Here is a 17,328-nt window from a genome sequence, read left to right as displayed (position 1 = left end):
TGTCCACGGAAGAACTATAATGATCCAGCTTAAAAGGTGACTATGTGAGGGCTCTATATGAAAAATCATACAGTGATGCTCAATCGAGGAAGGCAATCCAGTAGGAGATAGAGAATCCTATATTGCAGAGCTGGATAGGACTTTGAGATTACTTGGCCCAATCCTGCCTTTTACACTTAAGGAAACTGAGACATGGACAGGCTGAACTATGGCAGTACAGCAAGATGGTCTCTTGACTTGGGTTCTAGGACTCTTCCATTATAGCACGCTACTTTTCACAAAGAGGATGAAACAGCTGGGAAGATACCTTCATCATAATTCAAGTCAAAATATAAAATCACAAATGGTCTCAGTAGGATTTCCAAATCCATTCGAACTAACCTATGTTTAACTTATAGGTTCAGTAAAAAAGGTTTGAATGGGGTTTTTACCACTCGTCAATTCTTTTTAATCCCTTGTACAACCTCTGAGGCTGTAACAAACAGAAAAGCTGCCCAAACTCTTGGGAATCATAAAGCAAGAGTTGGCATCTGCCCTGATCTAGGCACCATCTTGGTCTTTCATGTTACCTAAATCAAATGGCCTAGAATTCTCACGGAATTCCATGTTCCAAACCCTGTTCAGTGCTCAGGAGTCTGAGAAGAAAACACTCAGAGAAGTGCCAAGTTTATTAGCGTGAGAGAGTACAACCCTCACATTGCCACCAACAGACATAGATCCCAGAGATGCATGCCCTGACCTCACACCAATAATTAGGGAAAATCTCTTGAGTTGGAAGGCACCTTAGAGGTCACTAGCTTGATCCTCTCATCTGATGTGTTAATCCCCCTTAAACATCTCCCTCCAGTGAACTGAGATCAGATTCTGTTTAACTTGTAGCCACGATGGAAACTTTGGTCAGCCCTGAATCTGTACTCTGGAAACAGAGAATGTTTAAGTACTATATGGTAGTAGAGGTAAAGTTCCTTGGCTTAGGCCCCATTTCTCCCTTTTCTTATGAGAAAAGCTTCTCAGAGTCCAGTGCAGTCCTTCAAAATCCCTCCACCAAGCACAAAGCACAAAAACAGGAGGTTTGGGACTAGCAACTGGTAGCTGGGTTTTTGTTCTTGAGTTTTCCAAAGGTCTAGTTTTTGGTACACAGAAAGCCTCTGTTGAAGGGTTCTGGGGCCAGCCCTTTCCAGGAACATCTTGTCCTTACGCTCAGGGGATTCCTCCCAGAGAAAGCTAGGTCTGCTGTTCCACCAGCTGTAGTTTGGCAGTCTTGACTCGATGAGCTTCCTTCAGGTTCCGGGCTCGGACTTCTGGGTTGGAAATGAACTCCACTTGTTGCACAGGGAACCAGCCTCGCTCCCCATCTGAGAGTCTCATGCCCTCCAGCCAGCCTACAGGCAATGGGTGGAAGAAGAATTACCCAGGACAGACTCACAATAATTCCCCCAGACTTTTCTGAATGGTAAGGCTGAAATGACTAGGGAGGCCCCAGCATTGGGAAATCCAGTCTCCCAGTATGTTAACCATGCTGCTCTAGGTCTGGCAAGGTCTACAACTGCCTACTCCTGAACTACTCTTATGCATTCAACTATGTTTCCCCCAAAATATATGTTGAAGTTCTAACCCTAGGTGCCTCAGAATGTGACTTTGTTTGTGAACAGGGTTGTTGCAGGTGTAATTAGTAAGGTTAAGATGAGGTCATACTGAGTAAAGTGGGCCATTAATCCCATATAATCAGTACCCTTACAAAAAGACAGAAATTTGGACACACACACACACACACACACACACACACACACACACAGAAGGAAGACAGAGGTAGATATCGGAATTATACTGCCATAAGCCAAGGAATACCTGGAGCCACCAGAAGCTGGAAGAGGCAAGGAAGGATCTTCCCTGAAAGGCTTCAGAGGGAGTACGGCCCTGCCAACACTTTGACCTCGGATTTCTGGCTTCCAGAACCATGAGAGAATAAACTTCTATTGTTTTAAGGCACCGTACTTGTGGTACTTTGTTATGCAGCCCTAGGAAATGAATACATCTACCTATAGTGTCCCACCTCCAACGCCCAGCTTACTCATGGGCTCTCCCTCTTACCATCGCTGCTCTGCTGAGTCACCATTACCACGTCTGCCTTCTCTAGCGCCAACTCGTCATTCTCTCGGGGTTTGTAGGCTCGAAGGCACTGTACTTGCGGGGAGTCTTTGGAAGAGAAGAGGGCGAAGAGAGGTTAGGAAAGGCAAATGACTGGACCAGAAGAGGAATTACAGGGGAAGCATATGAGGACTCAGGATAAAGTGTGGGCTTTAGAAAGTTACAGACAAGTGAGACAGAAGAATCTTTCTCCTCTACCAGGAAACAAAATGGCCAATAAGGAAATGAAAATGCTGGAACTGAAATGAGTCAAAAATTCTATTTCTCTGGGGAAGATGCATTGAGAAGTCCACTGTAACAACCTTCAGTGACTCATTACAAATACTCAGATTCTGCTAGAGGCCCACCTTCCCTCTGTAACTTTCCCTGACTCTTCAGTCCACCAAGGATCCTGAACTCCTTTAACACTAATTGTCTAGACCACACCATCTACCTCTTGTCTAATTGCCTTGTGTATGCGTTCTGCCTCTTCAACTAGATTGTAAAATCTGAAGCTGTGACTCATTCTCCATTTTTGTCACAGTACCTACCAGATCGGGCTGGAAGAGCTGCAGCCATGGGGCTCCAGGTACAATCAAAGTAAGGCACTCAATCCCCTCAGCTTTGGTTTCCTCACTTGTAAATGACTGGGTTGATCAAGATGACCCCTCGGGAGATTCTGGGTTTTCTGTATTTCTGTGTTTTTGTGAGCCAGAGGAAATTTCCATAGTTTTTAAGATCAAGATAACAAGCCTCAGAGGTCTTCTGACCCATTAGCCTCCAACCTTACACACTTTCTCCTTTACCACACTGCACTGGTTCCCTCAGAAAACAAACAGAATGCTGCATTATTGTCTGTATTTCATTTACTTTTCTTTTTAATATTTACTAATTTTTGAGAGAGACAGAGAGAGAGCAGGACAGAAGATCCGAAGTGGGCTCTGTGCCGACAGCAGGGAGCTCGATGCAGGGCTCAAAGTCACAAACTGTAATATCACGACCAGAGCTAAAGTTGGACGCTCAACTGACTGAGCCACCCAGGAGCCCTGATCCATTTTCTAAAGCTTATCTCCAATCTGCCACTCATAAGACCACAGTGGAGGAGGACATCTTGCCTTCCTTCCAGCTGGGGGACTGCAGGCCAGCAGATGGGTTCACAGAGTGAATAAGGTAATAGAACTCAGTTTACAACCTGAGTTCTCCTACTTCCTTTTCAGAGGTTCTTTGTATTTGTTTGTTCTTTTGAGTCACCAGTGTTCCTTTGTGTTCAGTTCCTCTCTGGATACCAGTTAGGGAATTCTCACTGAAGGACAACTGTGGGGCTTTAGGAGACCCAGAAATCTACTCTTCACATGAATGCCAGACACATGCATAATGTGCGCGTATGTCTGTGGCTATCTGGAAGCCTGGGCTAAGGGTGGTGAGCTCAGGTCATTCTTCACAGGAGAGGGTGTGGTTATGACAGATCTATTGGGTTGCTTCCTTCCACAACTCCTACTCCAACCATCCTATTTCTCCCTATTTCCCCAAGACGTTCAGGCAGGTAAAATCTAGGCAGAATAATCGCAGGATAGATTTACAGGGACACATATTTAAAAAGAGCAAATTATGGCCCAAGGGAAAAGATACACGGCAGAGGAGGTGGTGCCATAGTGGTGAGTAGTCTTAGGTGGATCATCTCAGCTGCTTAAGCTCCAATGGCCAGACTTCCACTCTGAAATTCTGGATAAAAGCAATAAGTGGAAGGTTCTCAGAGTTACCACCCAGCCTCCTAAAGTCTTGCATCCAAAGGTGACTTCTGGCCCTGCCATTTTTCTCTGCCTTTTATACCCTCACTCACCATAACACTCTAGAAGGTCCAACTCCTCTCTGGGCATGGCCAAGGCTGAGATCCATCGAAGCTTTTCACTTCTGAGAAAACAAAGCAGGGTCAGCTGCTTCAGCTGTAGCTCTGGGGTAGAGGACAAAGGCCAAGGATGGGGTAGGGAAATGACTGTGGGAAAGACTTGGCCAGTTCAAAGCATTGTTTAGTTCAGTGACATTAAGCACAAAAGTCAATGGGACTTTGCTTGGTTGGAAATATAAGATCTCCAACTGTGTGTTAATGTGTTTTGTCACCCTTTATTTTTCTCCTTCTCTTTCCAGGCTTACCCTCTTAATAGCATATCTTTCAAGTGGGGACATAATGTCAGCTGTCAATTAGACACATGAGATTTTCCATTTTGTAATAAGCAAGATGTCCATCTTAGTTTAGATCCCCACTATCACTCTGCAGAATTCTCTACACTCTACTCCCCACCTCCCTTCCTCCAAATACTTCAGAGATGAAAAATATTTTGTAATCACAATTAGATCGGGGAGATATCTGTGCTATTTTTTTTTTTTTTTTTTTTGGTCGTGCAATATAACCCAAGCTGATTTTGTAATCATCTGAAGGATTTTGCATTATCTGAGCCTCTGCTTCCAAAAACGCTGGAGTAATTGAGAGCTGACACTATTTCTATTCCAGGAAGAGGCTGCCCCAAATACTAAACAAAGAACAGGAGTCTGTATCTGACTACCTGACTGTGGTCACAGTTTGCATACAAACCCCTGTACCAGCCCCTCTATTCCATAAGTGAAGACGGGTAAGGTCGATCCTACCCGGAGATGTCTTCCAAGAGACAAAACGGAAAAGTATCTACAACATAGGGATCGATCCTCAGACCGTTTGGCATCATGTCAAATCTTTAAAGGGAGAGGCTTCTTGTATCTCTTGTAACAGCAGCAACAGCTATGAGCTTATAGTTTGTTCATTGTTTTAGGCACTGTTACTACATTTTATAGGTATTATTTTTAATACTCCCCAAAATGTGTGTGTATTATATTATTATAATAATGTAATTATATAATATGATATATTATAAAATATATAACATAATATATTATAATATATAATAATGCATATTATTATTATTATTATTACTAAAAACATGAGCAAATCACAGTTGTCAACACTATGGATTTCTGCTCAACAGAGGCCTGGGTTGGAAAGTGGGAGGGAGGAAAGCTAAAGACACCCCAGTGCTTGTCTTAGTCACAAAGTGTCCACCAGCCTTCGGCACTGAAGAGTTTCTGGCTTATACACATGACTCGTGGACGTCAGTAATTCAATTCTTTAGTTACTCCATACCAGCCCGTCTCTTCTCTGTTGTCTCGCTCACTTTGTCCTTCTTGACTGAAGAGCAGAAAATAGATGCTAAACATCGGCAGCAACTCTGTACCCCTTCCCACCCCGTCTCCTGCAAGTCGTCTATTAGCTCAGAGTTTGGGTTTGGATTTCTCCTCGGATGCTCTCAGTCCGGAATGGGCTAGATAGTGCTGCGGCTATCCTCTGGACACAGTTTCCGTCTCAGCCCCACTTTCTTCCCAGGCTGTCCTCCCTTCCTCCCTCCCCTCGACTCCTCTGCCCAGCCCCATCTCACTGGGTCTCTGTGCTGAAGAGGAACTCAGTCTGGGTGCCCTGTGCGTTGTGCAGCAGGAAGAGCCGGAAGAGGTTTTTGTGAGGTCCGTGTAGCTTCATTTCACACTTTTCCCCTCGGATGGAGGAGAAGGGAGCATGGTCGAATACCAGGAACCGGCTACCCCTGCAAAATACGAGGCTTTTCAACTTGATTCTACAGTTGTTATGCTTATCCACCATCATACCTTTGGATTCAAAATCCCTGTCCTTTGCAGCTTGCAAATCCTCATAAAAACCACGAGATGGTGCTACCTTGCTCCCAAGATGGTGGCTCCAGAGTCCCCAGGGATTTGTCACAGAGCTGGGAAACCACATGTCTAGTACAATGAATACTTCACCACTTTAAAGAGTTGAAGAGATCAAATCAATACAAATTTTCTAAAGCCCTTAAGACCAAAGAGTTAGGATCTGGAATTGGCTAAGAACCTCTAGACTAGTAGGCTGAGTCTAGCCCAAACAAGTTAATTTGAGAATGCGAGCAGCTCATTTGCTACATTTTGCTCCATGTCTACAACATAGTTCAGGCCCTGCCACGTGATCTTGTGACATAATTTGGTGGGATCCCCTTTTTTGCTTCGGACCTTTCTTTCTCTTCTCTAGCCCATGACCTGCACTCCACGGGTTGAGCCACTGAGAAGGGCTCCCCCAGGAACACGACCCTTTACTGTCCCTTTTAGTCCTGCCCTCTGGCCCCATCCCCTTTCCCTCCCGTTCTAGTCACTGACTCTCGGGGCCGAGACAGCAACAGACAGTCGTTGAAGAGATGCAAGTGAACTGGACGCGTGTTCAGTTTCCTTCGCGGCCCTGGGGAGAGACTGAACTCGAGGGCCGTCAGCTCTCCACTCTTCACCAGCCAGCGTGACTGCGATATGAGCGGGAATATCTACAGGGAGGGGAGGACAGAAAAGGCAGCGCGTCACAGGGCAAGCGAGAGGCTTCCTTGGTCCCGCCCTCCTCACCATGCCTCTTCCTCGTGGCTTCCGCCACTGACACCCTCTTCCACACCATCCTTCCTGTTCATCACCCATCCACTTAGACTGCTCCTCCCAGAGCCCTCTACCTACCACTGTCTACTGTGTGGCCCCCACGTCCACCCATCAGGCAAACAGAAGGTGCCTACGTTCCAACCCAGGACAGTGACTATGTGACAAAGCCCAGCCCTAGAAGCCTGAACTGAAGGAGAACTGGATGACCCCAGTCGAGGCATGTGAAGGAACACGGCAGGGAACCGTATGCTGCGTGTCTTAGAAGTTAAAGGATTTGTGCAGTTCTGACATTTGTTCTTTCTCTGATTATAACCAGAGACATAACAGGAGCAGCTGGAGCCATATGTGGGAATAGGGATAAGGAGAAGTAGGTGGGGTCTGCTCGGAGTTGGAAGTTGGATAAAGACAGGGGTGCTGGAATACAATTAATACGGGGATAAAGGATTCCCCTCTCTTCGAGGGAAGTAAGGATGGGACCTGTTCTGAGGTGGAATCTGAATACAGAATGCTTATTTTACATTTGTGTTTTGATGGGAGATTTTGGCCCTATATTTGGAATCCATTTCACATTGCGTTGGTTAGCTTAGATGAAGACTTGATCAAATATTGGCTGATTTAAGTACCAAATGTTATTGTCATCAAGGCTTGCACTGATAGGTTCTCCCTCACCTGTCCCATTCCCAAATGCACATTCTCCCCCTCAGGTAACCCCTGTCCTACCCTTCTCATGTGCCCCTTCCAGCCTATCTCCACGTAGACACAAGCAAATGCACGCACAGATCTGTACCCACAGTAATATGCTACGGTACGCACAGCTCTGTGTCTTTCCCTTTTCAGTTAACAACATACCACAGAGACTGAAGTAGGCATTTGGGTGTCCCAGAAACAGGCCAGAATAGAAGACACACAGCAGTAAGGGCAGAGACCGGGACGGCGCGAGCAAGATGGTTCTACGCTAGAGGCTGGCCTGTGGCAGCTTCCCAGGCAGGATGGGGGTGCAGGGGACAAACTCACTTTGCACTCAAACTCAATCTTCTGGCTCAGGTAGATGAGCTCCTCTGTCCGGCGCATCCTCTGGACATTGTTGTTGCAGTCTCGGATCAGCTGAACCGTGGGTAGGTTGAGGAAAGAGGAAGAGCACTGTGTTAGAGGCTTTGATCTTTGAGTCCTGTGCAAGAAATCTGGAAGTTGGTTGCGACGGCCTCCGTCTTTTCTAGCAGGCTAGAATGGTGTGAGGGCAGCACCAAACGGCAGTTCTAGGCCTCGGGTATATTTTGTATGACCGGACGCCATTCTGGGGCGGAGTGGACGTAAGATTTAATCTGGGGCTGGTGGCAGTGACAGCATGGCCCCTTGGTGTAGAGCATCCTCAGTGTGGGAAGGAGGCTGGGGGGAGGGGGCGGGTGTCTGGAGGTTTGGTGGGTACAGTGAGGTGGCTGAGCGATCCCATGAGCAGGGACCCCTGCTCTCTGGAGTCACGGGCCTGCGCAGAAGAATTCTCTGTGAAGGACAATCCTGGGCGTCTGAGTGGGGGTGGTGGCTGCTTACCTCCTCCAAGGCATGATGTGCCTTGGTGGCTTCTGCTTCCTCTGAAGAGCCAGGCTGTGTTCTCTTCAGAATGTTCTGTAGGACAAACAGTAAGCAGGAGCCAGATGGAAAGAAGGGACGGGAAAACAGGAAGAGAGAATTGTGGGTAAGCTACTGAAGTCTAGGAACCAAATTTTTGCAGCAAATTCACCCTGAGGGAGAACGGTGAGGGCGGTGGGCAGAAGAAGGCTCACGTGGTCCACAGGCTGTGGAAGAGGGGCAGAAGCATGCATGGTCCCGGGCCCTGGGGCTCCCGGAGATCATCTCTTTCGGGTGGAAGGAAGAGGTCTGGGGGACAGGGCGGCGGCAGTGGGGGGGGGGGGGCGGGGAACGTGCTGTACCTGAAGCAGCAGTTTGAGACGGGTGATGCGCTGGAAAGGCAGGATCAGGAAGGACTTGAGGGAAAGGCGCTGGCAGACAGGATCGCTCTCCAGCTTCTCCAGAACCTCCCGGAAGCTGCTGTTGCTGTTCCTGCGTGGGCAGCGAGCCTCCAGTGAGGAGGGCCGTGGGGAGGACTGGGGACACAGCAGAGGCACAGGGAGTAGAGGTGCAGTGGAATGTCTATGGTGGGGGCGCCCACATGTGACGGCTGAGGGCGTCTGACCTGGAAGGTGCTTTGGGGTTGGGATCACAGAGCAGGCACAAGAAACATGGGCTCTTGGGATGCTGCTCGGGACTGGGGTCCGGGGGTTTTAGTGCAGCAAGGTCACTGCAGGGCTCGCGTGGGGACTGAATAGGGATCAGGTCTCACAGCAGGACTTGGAAGGTGCGTTCCTGGTAGGTCTGGTTGGTGACATAAGGCAGGTAGACCCGGCGGAAGTTGGGGGCATGGTTCAGGACCACATCGCACACTTGGAAGGTGAAGATGTTGTTCTCGAAGTTCTCCTCCAAGTCTGAAAGGAACCTGTATGGTATTCACACACGTCTCATGAGACTTGGGGGCCTCATGTGAGCAGCTGACGGACCCCTCCTACACCTTGAGTTTGTGACTCCTTCTTTCTGTTAGGCGGTAACTTCTACTGACTGTCCTTAGCTCGGTGCCCCTGCCGTGCTCTAGCGTTCTCTCCAAGGCAATCCCTAGTTTGCTCCGATCTAACCCTCTGCTCCTTATATTCCATTTCTTGTTCTTCTTTTGGTTCTGCTCTGGCTCTCTGATCTTCACCTGTTGCCCATATCCCACCTCCAGTGCATCCCCTCAACCTGGGAAGCATCTCTCATTCCTCTGTTTACCCGTTAACGGATCTACCCACCCACATACCTTCTCCCCTTCTTTGCTCTCCCTATTCCCACAGCGCTGGGAATCATGGAGGGAGAGCAAGGAGAGGGTTTCTGAGAGAAAAGAAAACCCAACTGACAGTTTACAGGCTAAAGACACCGAGGCTGAGTTTGGGACAAGAGGAATCTCACGTGGTGCTGACTTCACGCACGTCCTGTAAACGAGAGAAGAGCCACTGGTATTCTTGGTTGGTAAGGGTGGCCCGCAGTGGGGCGGAAAGCTGGAAATGGTCCACTGCCACATGCAGACTGCGCAGGTATGAGGCCTCTGACACGATCAGCTCGAATTTGGCCTGGAGGGTAGGAGAGGAGATTGATTAAAAATAGTCACCGAGGGGCACCTGGGTGGCTCGGCCGGATGAGCGTCCGACTTCAGCTCAGGTCATGACCTCACGGTTTGTGGGTTTGAGCCCCACGTCGGGCTCGCTGCTGTCAGCACAGAGTGGGCTTCAGATCCTCTGTCCCCTTCTCTCTCTGACCCTCCCCGGCTCAGGCTTGCTCTTTCTCTCTCTCAAGAATAAACATTAAAATAACATAAAAAAGCAAACATAACATAACATAACATAACATAACATAACATAACATAACATAACATAACATAACATAAAATCGTTCTGGAGTCCTGGCATTTGCTAGCCACTGCCTATCAGCCTAACCTGGTATCAGGAGGACAGGGACAGAGCATTTGAGGCCGAGGGAAGAATGTGTACAAGCCCCTAAAAGTAGAAGAGAAAAAGATACTTTCAAGAAGCTTAAATAAACTGAGTGATTTGGGGAACTAAGTATTTATACTAAAGGAGCGGCAGGAGCTGGAGCCGGAGAGGTAAACGGGGTGTCGTCTGGAGGATTCCGTAAACAAGGTGAAACGGTTTGGACTTAAGACAACGGGAAGGTTAAAAGAGGCTTTATGTAGGGAAATAACCCGATCAGATTTGGTTTCTGTAAAGGCTACTTCTGAGCACGGCATGGAGGAAAGAGCCGAAGGGGCAGGGGTGTCACGTTAGGAAGCTGTCGTAGTAATTCCGGGTGACAGATGGAAGCCTGAATGGCCACGGGGATGGGAGAGGTAGGCCAGTTTCGTAACTTTTGAGGAGGCAGTTTCGGAAGAACTTGGTTCTTTGCTAGAAACGGGGGCTGGAAGAGCAGACGGAGTCACAGCTAATGTGTCAGCTTTGGAGTTTGGTAGCCGAATGAATGGCGGACTGACTCACTCTCTGAGCCACAGGACTTTGAAAGAGGAACAGATTTAGGGGATGAAGGTGATTTGAGGTTTGGGGAAACACGGGCGCAAGGAGGATATTTGAGAACGAGTTGGTGCTGTTGAGGTTTAATGGAGAAGGGCCAGCACGTGAGAACTTGTGTGGACTTCCCAGCAGGGGGCGCAATGGCTCACGGCCCTGTCCTCGCGCTGGGCCACCCCTACTCTTCATCCAAGCATGCAGCTTTGGGATAGATGCACGAACAGAACAGAAAAGGCAAAGAAGACACACGCACACACCTGGGTAATGACTCTGGTAATGACGGTTGAGTCCTGGTTCCAACATTCAACTGACGACAGGACTTGGAGTGGCTCATTTAACCTCACTGAACCTCAGAGCTTCTTGCCTTTTTGTGTAGGTACAGTGACCCCCATGTCACAAAGACGTTGTGCCAGTCACCAGAAATGGGGTTGGTGCAAGCACTTCGTAGACCCCGGAAGTGCTATTTTATGAAAGGACTATGTGCGTATAAACACAGAGGCTTCTCTTCTCAGAAACGGAGACCAGGGCTGGCCCAGCAGCCCTGGTGGGCTTCCCAGTATGCTGGAGTTGGTGAGAGAGCCAGGGTCCAAACGCTCTCCTGGTGTTTGGTCCTTAAGTATTGGGCAGATCACTGACTTTCTACATATCCTCTGTATGCTTGACAAGTTGAGGCCAGAACAAGAGCCCCAAGCCTGAGCCTCAAAAAACCTAAACAATTTATAGCTGCCTCTGTTTGATTTGCTTATCTCTAAGTCCTTCTGGCCAACATTTTCCTCCTTCCCACCTCCGAGAGAGGGAGAATCTGGCAGTAATATGTATCAAAGTAGGCACCAGACTTCACACTAAAAGCCAGACAGGGACATTTCATTTAAACCACATGGCCACCCTGAAAGGAAGACATCAGTATCCTCGAGTTTTAGGTGAGGAAACAGATTTAGTGAAGTTATCGAACTTGCAGTCACACAGCTAGTAAATGGTGAAGCCAGGATTCACACCCAGGTTGGCCTGACTTGAAATTAAAGTACAGTAGAAAACATTTCTTGGGTGACTACTGTGCATTGGGCACTTATCTTTTTTGGTTCTCCCACTGACTATTGGTGACAGTTTTACGAATGGCAATACAGAGAGGTAGAAAGAGCAAGTAATCTGGTCAAAGTTAAAGAGCCAGCAAACAGAGAAGTGGGCTCACAACCAGGTCATTTACTCCAGAAGCCAGACACACAAACATGATTCCGTGATGCCTTTCCATGGTGCCATATTGTCTTCCTGGGAAGAAAGGTTCTAACCCTATTTCAGATTGATTATTAAGAGCAGTTCTCCACGTAAAACCTATTAACGGTAATAAACACCAAACAGCCTTGCCACTGGGTCTAAGGACCGAGCTGAGACTGATGGTCATTCCAAAGCCTCTAGGAGACCAGTGGACCACAGGACAGTTACAAAGGACTCAGCAAAAGAGCCACTGCAGGTGCTTTGGTTGAAGAGAAAACCTCCAGTGTCGTGTGGAACCCTGGTTGAATTTTTAGCCTAGACTGAAGCAGCAGAGAAGGGATTAATTCCACGCTCCTCCCAACAAATTCAGAGGCACAGTCACTTCCTACGAGCCCAAATAGTGACAGGTGGGAGGAAGTGGCCCGTGCCAAGTGCAAGCGGGGAGGAGGACCAGCGGGAAGGTTCAGAAAGCAGTTCAGACGCATCAGAGTGGAGAGGAGCGGAGAGGAGCGAGAGCCGTGGTGCAGGGGCACATGGTGGGTTTGTGATGGGGACAGCCTGCTCTTGCTGCCGGTGGCGGTAGCGAGCAGGAAATGAGAGCCTTTGCCTTCTCTCCAGTCCGCCCCTGCCCTGCCCGGTACCTCCTGCAGTTTTTGGTCTTCGTGGGTCATGGAGAGCAGCACGGTGCTATTGCGCACCACCGGGATCTCCTGCCAGAGGGAGCCGCTGGAGGCCACGGACAGGCGCTGCAGGTAAGACTCCGAGGAGACCAGGGCCCTCCGGGGCTGCCGGGGGGAGGCGGGCCCGGGCGCCTCTCCCAGGCTGTCCAGCCGCTGCTGGCTCTGAATCTCCTTGTTCAGAACCACATCGCTGTACTCCTGGTAAAGCAGATGGGCTGCAGGGGCGAGGCAGCACGGCAGAGGGAGAGAACGAGAGAGACAGGGATGCTGAGGCACAGAGACGGAAGCCGTCAAACCGCTTCTGGCTCTCCTGGCCATCCTCTCTCCCCGCAGGTATCACCACCCCGCAGTGGGGAGCCACGAGCGCCAGTGCTGGGCAGCAAGCCACGCGGGCCTACGGTTTTGTTTCAAGGTACTCACAGGAGTTGACGAGCTTCGAGCAGCGTCTTGAAAAGCCTGCCAACACCTCCTTTGGTTTCTTCTCCCTGTGGAGGCAAGAAGGGCTCTGGGGTGCTTGCTGGCCACTGAGGCAGAGAAGCCCCAGGTGACTACAGATGAGGTAGTCTCTGATTTCTGGGATGTGTGCTGGGGTGTCGGGGCTGAATCCCCTGAAGAGGCAAGTTGTGGCCCGACCTATTTTTAGGCAGTTCAGAGCTTTTCTGGAAGACATACTGAACTTTTATGGGGCGGTTAGTTCATGGCTAACGGGCCTACCTAGGAGGATGGGAGATTCAGACCCAGCTGACGGAACCAGGAAGATAAAAGATGCCCTTGCTCTGGAATCCTGGTCTATGTCTCTTCCCCTCCCCATCTCTGGAAGAGACAGGGTCCCAGAACCCCTGGCAACTAATGGAAATCTCGCTATCCTCAGAAAAGACAGTACAAGTGTGTCTATTAGGAGAAAACATGACTCACCGAAAAACGATGGTGTCTGAAGAGCCAGGGGATTTTTCTACGGCTGGACCTTTCATCTCTGAAAATGGAAATGGTGAAGTAACGGGGTTTTAGAGGCACACTCTGACGGCCAAAGCAGGAAAGACCTAAAGTGGGAGACGTAGGCATCTGGGGGGATATGAGGGCTCAGCCGGGAGGACAGTGCCCAAGCAGAAAGCATGCGAGGACACTACTGCCGGGTAATGTCCTCGTCCCTGGTGTCAGAAGACAAGAAGAGGAAGTTTTCTCTACTACTAGGAGGACACCGAGCCCAAGAGTTGGGAAAAATAAACACAATAAAAGAACACCATGGCGGGTGACAGGGATAGAGGGGAAGGAGAAGGCAGAGTGCTCCAGTGAGCACCACAACACTCTGAGTTGAGGTTGGGTATGTGGATGAGTGAAGCCAGCAGAGGGAAGAGCAGAAGCCCTGGGGACAGAAGATGAGTGAGGTGGAAAGAGTTGGAGAAAGCGTGGTCCGACACGAGTGTCCCCATGATCCCTGCTCTTTGCTCACCTGAAGAGCCCTCAGGCAAGATAGAAGGCCTGCGCAGGCCTTGCCGATTCCAGCCCTTGTGCTTACTGGACCCCTCGCCAGGGTCTGCAACCTGCCCGCTGCCGCCCTCCGGGGGTCTCCCTGGGTCTCGCCTGTGGGGCCAGCTGGATGCCTTCTCCAGGTGGGGATGGCTGAGTTTGTCTGACTGCCTTGCTTGGCCTCGATCCAACCTCCTCAGGCCATTGGCTCCTTCCTGAGGGGCTGTTCTTCTCGAAGATCCTCTAGCAGGGGCCTCAGACTCTTCTGAGGGTCCTGGTTCAGAGGCAGGTCCCTGGAGCTCCAGATTCCAGGGCGTGGTTGGGGAAGAGGGACTCAGAAGGGTTGCCATGTTGCTGAAAGCCATGCCAGGGGACACTTCACTCTTATTCCTGCTGGTAGAAGCCAAAGAGTCTGTCGACCGACCCATAGCTGGGGGCCAGGAGGTACGTCCAACAGAATGGGGAGTGGAGACTGTCCACTCTTGAAAAACAGGTCTTGGCTTGCCCTGACCCCCTGAATTCATGAGTCCTCCCTGAGTGCTCCTGCTCCTCCCCCTGGACTTTGGGGGTAATGGGGGTGGTTCAGTGGGGGGATCCATAATAGGGACAGGGGGTAGAGGCCTGTAGATCCTTGCACTACTAAAAGAAACAGGATGGTGGGACTGGGACAAATCAGGGGTTGGGGGTAATGGCTTGTTGTATCTCAGTTTGCGAGAGAACGAGGTCTGAGGAGGGTGGGGCGTGTCTGGGATAGAGGGCAGAGGTCGGTGCTGCCTTGCCACAAGGGGGTCAGGAACTGGGGGAAGTGGGCCTTTGGGGGGGCCATGTAGCCCCAAACCTGGGGCCAATGGAAGAGGATGGGCACACCGCTTCAGTGTGGAAACCCCTGCATGGAGATGGCTGTCTCTTTCCACCATGGAGGGTTGGACATGCCTCTTCTCTGGGGTAGGAGGGGGCAGAGGTTCATGGATCCTCGTATCTACAGAGACAAGGGGTGGGGAAGAGCCATAGGCAGGAGACCCTGGGGAAAAGGCTGAAGTGTGTGGGGAGCCCCACGGCTGGCTGCTGTGGAGACTGCTGGACATTTCTGGATTTGAAGTGAATTCTTGAGAGTCTTGCCCCAGGGTGGATAATGAACTAGGGGATTCTGGAATGATCCTGTGGTCCCTACCACCTTTCCTGTCCCTTCTTGGAATCACAGAGCCAGAGACGGCAGGTTTGGGGGGCCTCTGGGGCAACTCTGAATGGGAGAAGGAAAGTGATATTCCCAGCAGGTCCGGAGTCGGCTCTGTCCTATGAGAGCCCGGGAAGGAGTTGCTCCTCAGGTGCTGGACAGCCCCTGTAGGGTGGCTGGGGGGGCTCTGAGGGCTGGTCCAACTGGAGCTGGTGGAGATTTCCACGGCGGCCTCTGCAGAGGGGAAGCCATGGAGGGCAGCAGCAGGAGTCTCCAAAGCCCCACAGTGAGATGCCCTGTTGGTCCAAACAGATGCTCTGGAGGTTTCTAGAGAACCTGCAGCAAGAGACGGCTCCCTCCTGGGAGAGGCAAGTGGGGAGCTGGCAGATGATGATGTAGTTGTGCTGGGGGAAACTTCAGCAGGACTGGAAGGAGCGGAGGCTGGTGTCCTTGGAGGAGTCCCGGATGTACTGGCAGAGGCCATCTCAGTCCCCATGACGGACACCGTCCCCTTCCCAGGCTCAGATCCCTCCTGCTGGCTATCCTGAGCTGCTTCTTGGTCAGGTGACTCCCCAGCAGGAAAAGAGCCAGGTAAAGAAACGGGTTGGCAGGACCATCCTCCTGGCTCCAGTGTAGGACCCAGAGCTGTAGGGGATAGTTCCTCAGCCCGAGGCTCCTTCTGAGTCCCAGGAGTACTGGTCATGGGGTAACAGGCGTCTAGAAATAAGTCACAGGGAGAAGAGACCTCAGGGGCTACCAGAGCCAGTGTGGAAACACCATCATGGGCCTCCCCTTCTCTGGTACTCTCTTGTCTGCCCTCTCCCCACAGCGGGTCCCCAACCCAACTCCCTGGTTCCTCCTCACTTGACCCCGCCTCCTCTACCTGCCCCTCCCCCGGCATCACTTGCCCCTGCAGACCTTGACCTTCTTGCCTTCCAGTTACTCTCCCTGATTTCCCCACCAGGCTTTGATTCTCCTCATACGGGGCGTCCACGCTCCCCTCTTCTGTCCCCCCTAACGCCCTCCTCCCCTCCTCTCCCTGCTGTAGACCTCGCTGGCCCCGAGGCTTCCTCTCCTCCTCACCATAGCGCAGACCTTCCAATTCCCCACAAAGCCTCGTTGTTTCTCTCTGTTTTGTGAGCATCACATCACCTGGTGTCTGTTCCTGGCTTTGCCCGTGTTCTCCCTCCGTCCCCTTCTCCGGCTCTGCCAGTTGCTCCTGCTCCCCTACATGCCCACCCTCCCTGACAGTTCCTCCGTCCTGGAACCCCACTTCCGCTAGCCCCTGCTCCTCCAGCCCCTCGAGTGCCCCTCTCCCTTGACCTTCTCGTGCCCCCAGAGACCGCAGCTCTTCCCCCTGCCTGACGGAGCCCCGTGGCTGGTTGGTTTCTGACAGATGCTCTTCCCAGGCAGGTCCAAATCTGGGCCGAGCAGAGGTGTCTGGAAAAGTCTCCCCCTTCTCTTCTGCACGTTCCGTTCCCCAAATCAAAGAAGTGAGTTCTGGTCTAAATTCCATCTCCACGCGGCCACCCAGCTCACTGGATACCGGGACCATGTCCAAGTGTTCATCCTGGGCAGGACAGGCCCCGGGCTCTGCGGGAGCCCGTGTCCTTGCCCGTCCGTCCTCCGGGCTCTGAGGCGCCACCTCCGGATGCTCTGGAGTGCCCCAGGTCTCACCCGCAGCGTCCTCCTGGTTGGTCTCCGCACCTGCAGAGGCTTCCTTGGGGAACGAGGTCATGCTCTCAGCTGCACAGCTGTCCACATCCCTTAGGTCTCTCTGCTGCGTCTCCGAGAGTCTGCGTCGCTCTGCCCAGGTACAGGATGGCACCTAGCCTTCTCGACCTTCGGGCCCCCAGGCGGCGGTCTGACTGCTCCCCCTGAGGGCTTCAGGGGTAACACCGAGCTCTGCTATGGCAGGGATGGGGGTCGAGGCCCTGAGTGGGGGCTCCTCAGCCCGCATCAGGGCGAAGCCCTAGAGAGGAACAAAACACAAAGTGTCCATCACCCTTTCTGCTTCTACCTATCAAAGGAACACAGCAGAAAGGACGAGAGTGGGGGATTTCTTTGGTTCCACTTA

At 51.1% G+C, this 17,328-nt stretch overlaps 1 protein-coding gene across 1 annotated transcript; it reads right to left on the bottom strand.

Annotated features, from left to right (window-relative positions):
- Positions 1–649: 649 nt before the first annotated feature.
- Positions 650–17,079, bottom strand: ARHGEF5 (Rho guanine nucleotide exchange factor 5; the record flags this gene model as incomplete). Its single annotated transcript, XM_045052645.1, has 14 exons — positions 650–1,382; positions 2,092–2,196; positions 3,968–4,038; positions 5,592–5,753; positions 6,355–6,512; positions 7,630–7,719; positions 8,164–8,238; positions 8,544–8,673; positions 8,954–9,106; positions 9,610–9,770; positions 12,572–12,825; positions 13,031–13,095; positions 13,526–13,583; positions 14,061–17,079. Coding segments are annotated over 14 exons (4,659 nt in total), but the record flags the coding sequence as incomplete, so codon positions are not given.
- Positions 17,080–17,328: the final 249 nt, after the last annotated feature.

This window comes from Felis catus, chromosome A2, assembly GCF_018350175.1.
Source record: "Felis catus isolate Fca126 chromosome A2, F.catus_Fca126_mat1.0, whole genome shotgun sequence".
In the NCBI taxonomy this organism is placed as follows: domain Eukaryota; kingdom Metazoa; phylum Chordata; class Mammalia; order Carnivora; family Felidae; genus Felis; species Felis catus.
Note: the sequence above shows the minus strand (reverse complement) of the source record. Positions and strands in the feature narration are given on the sequence as shown.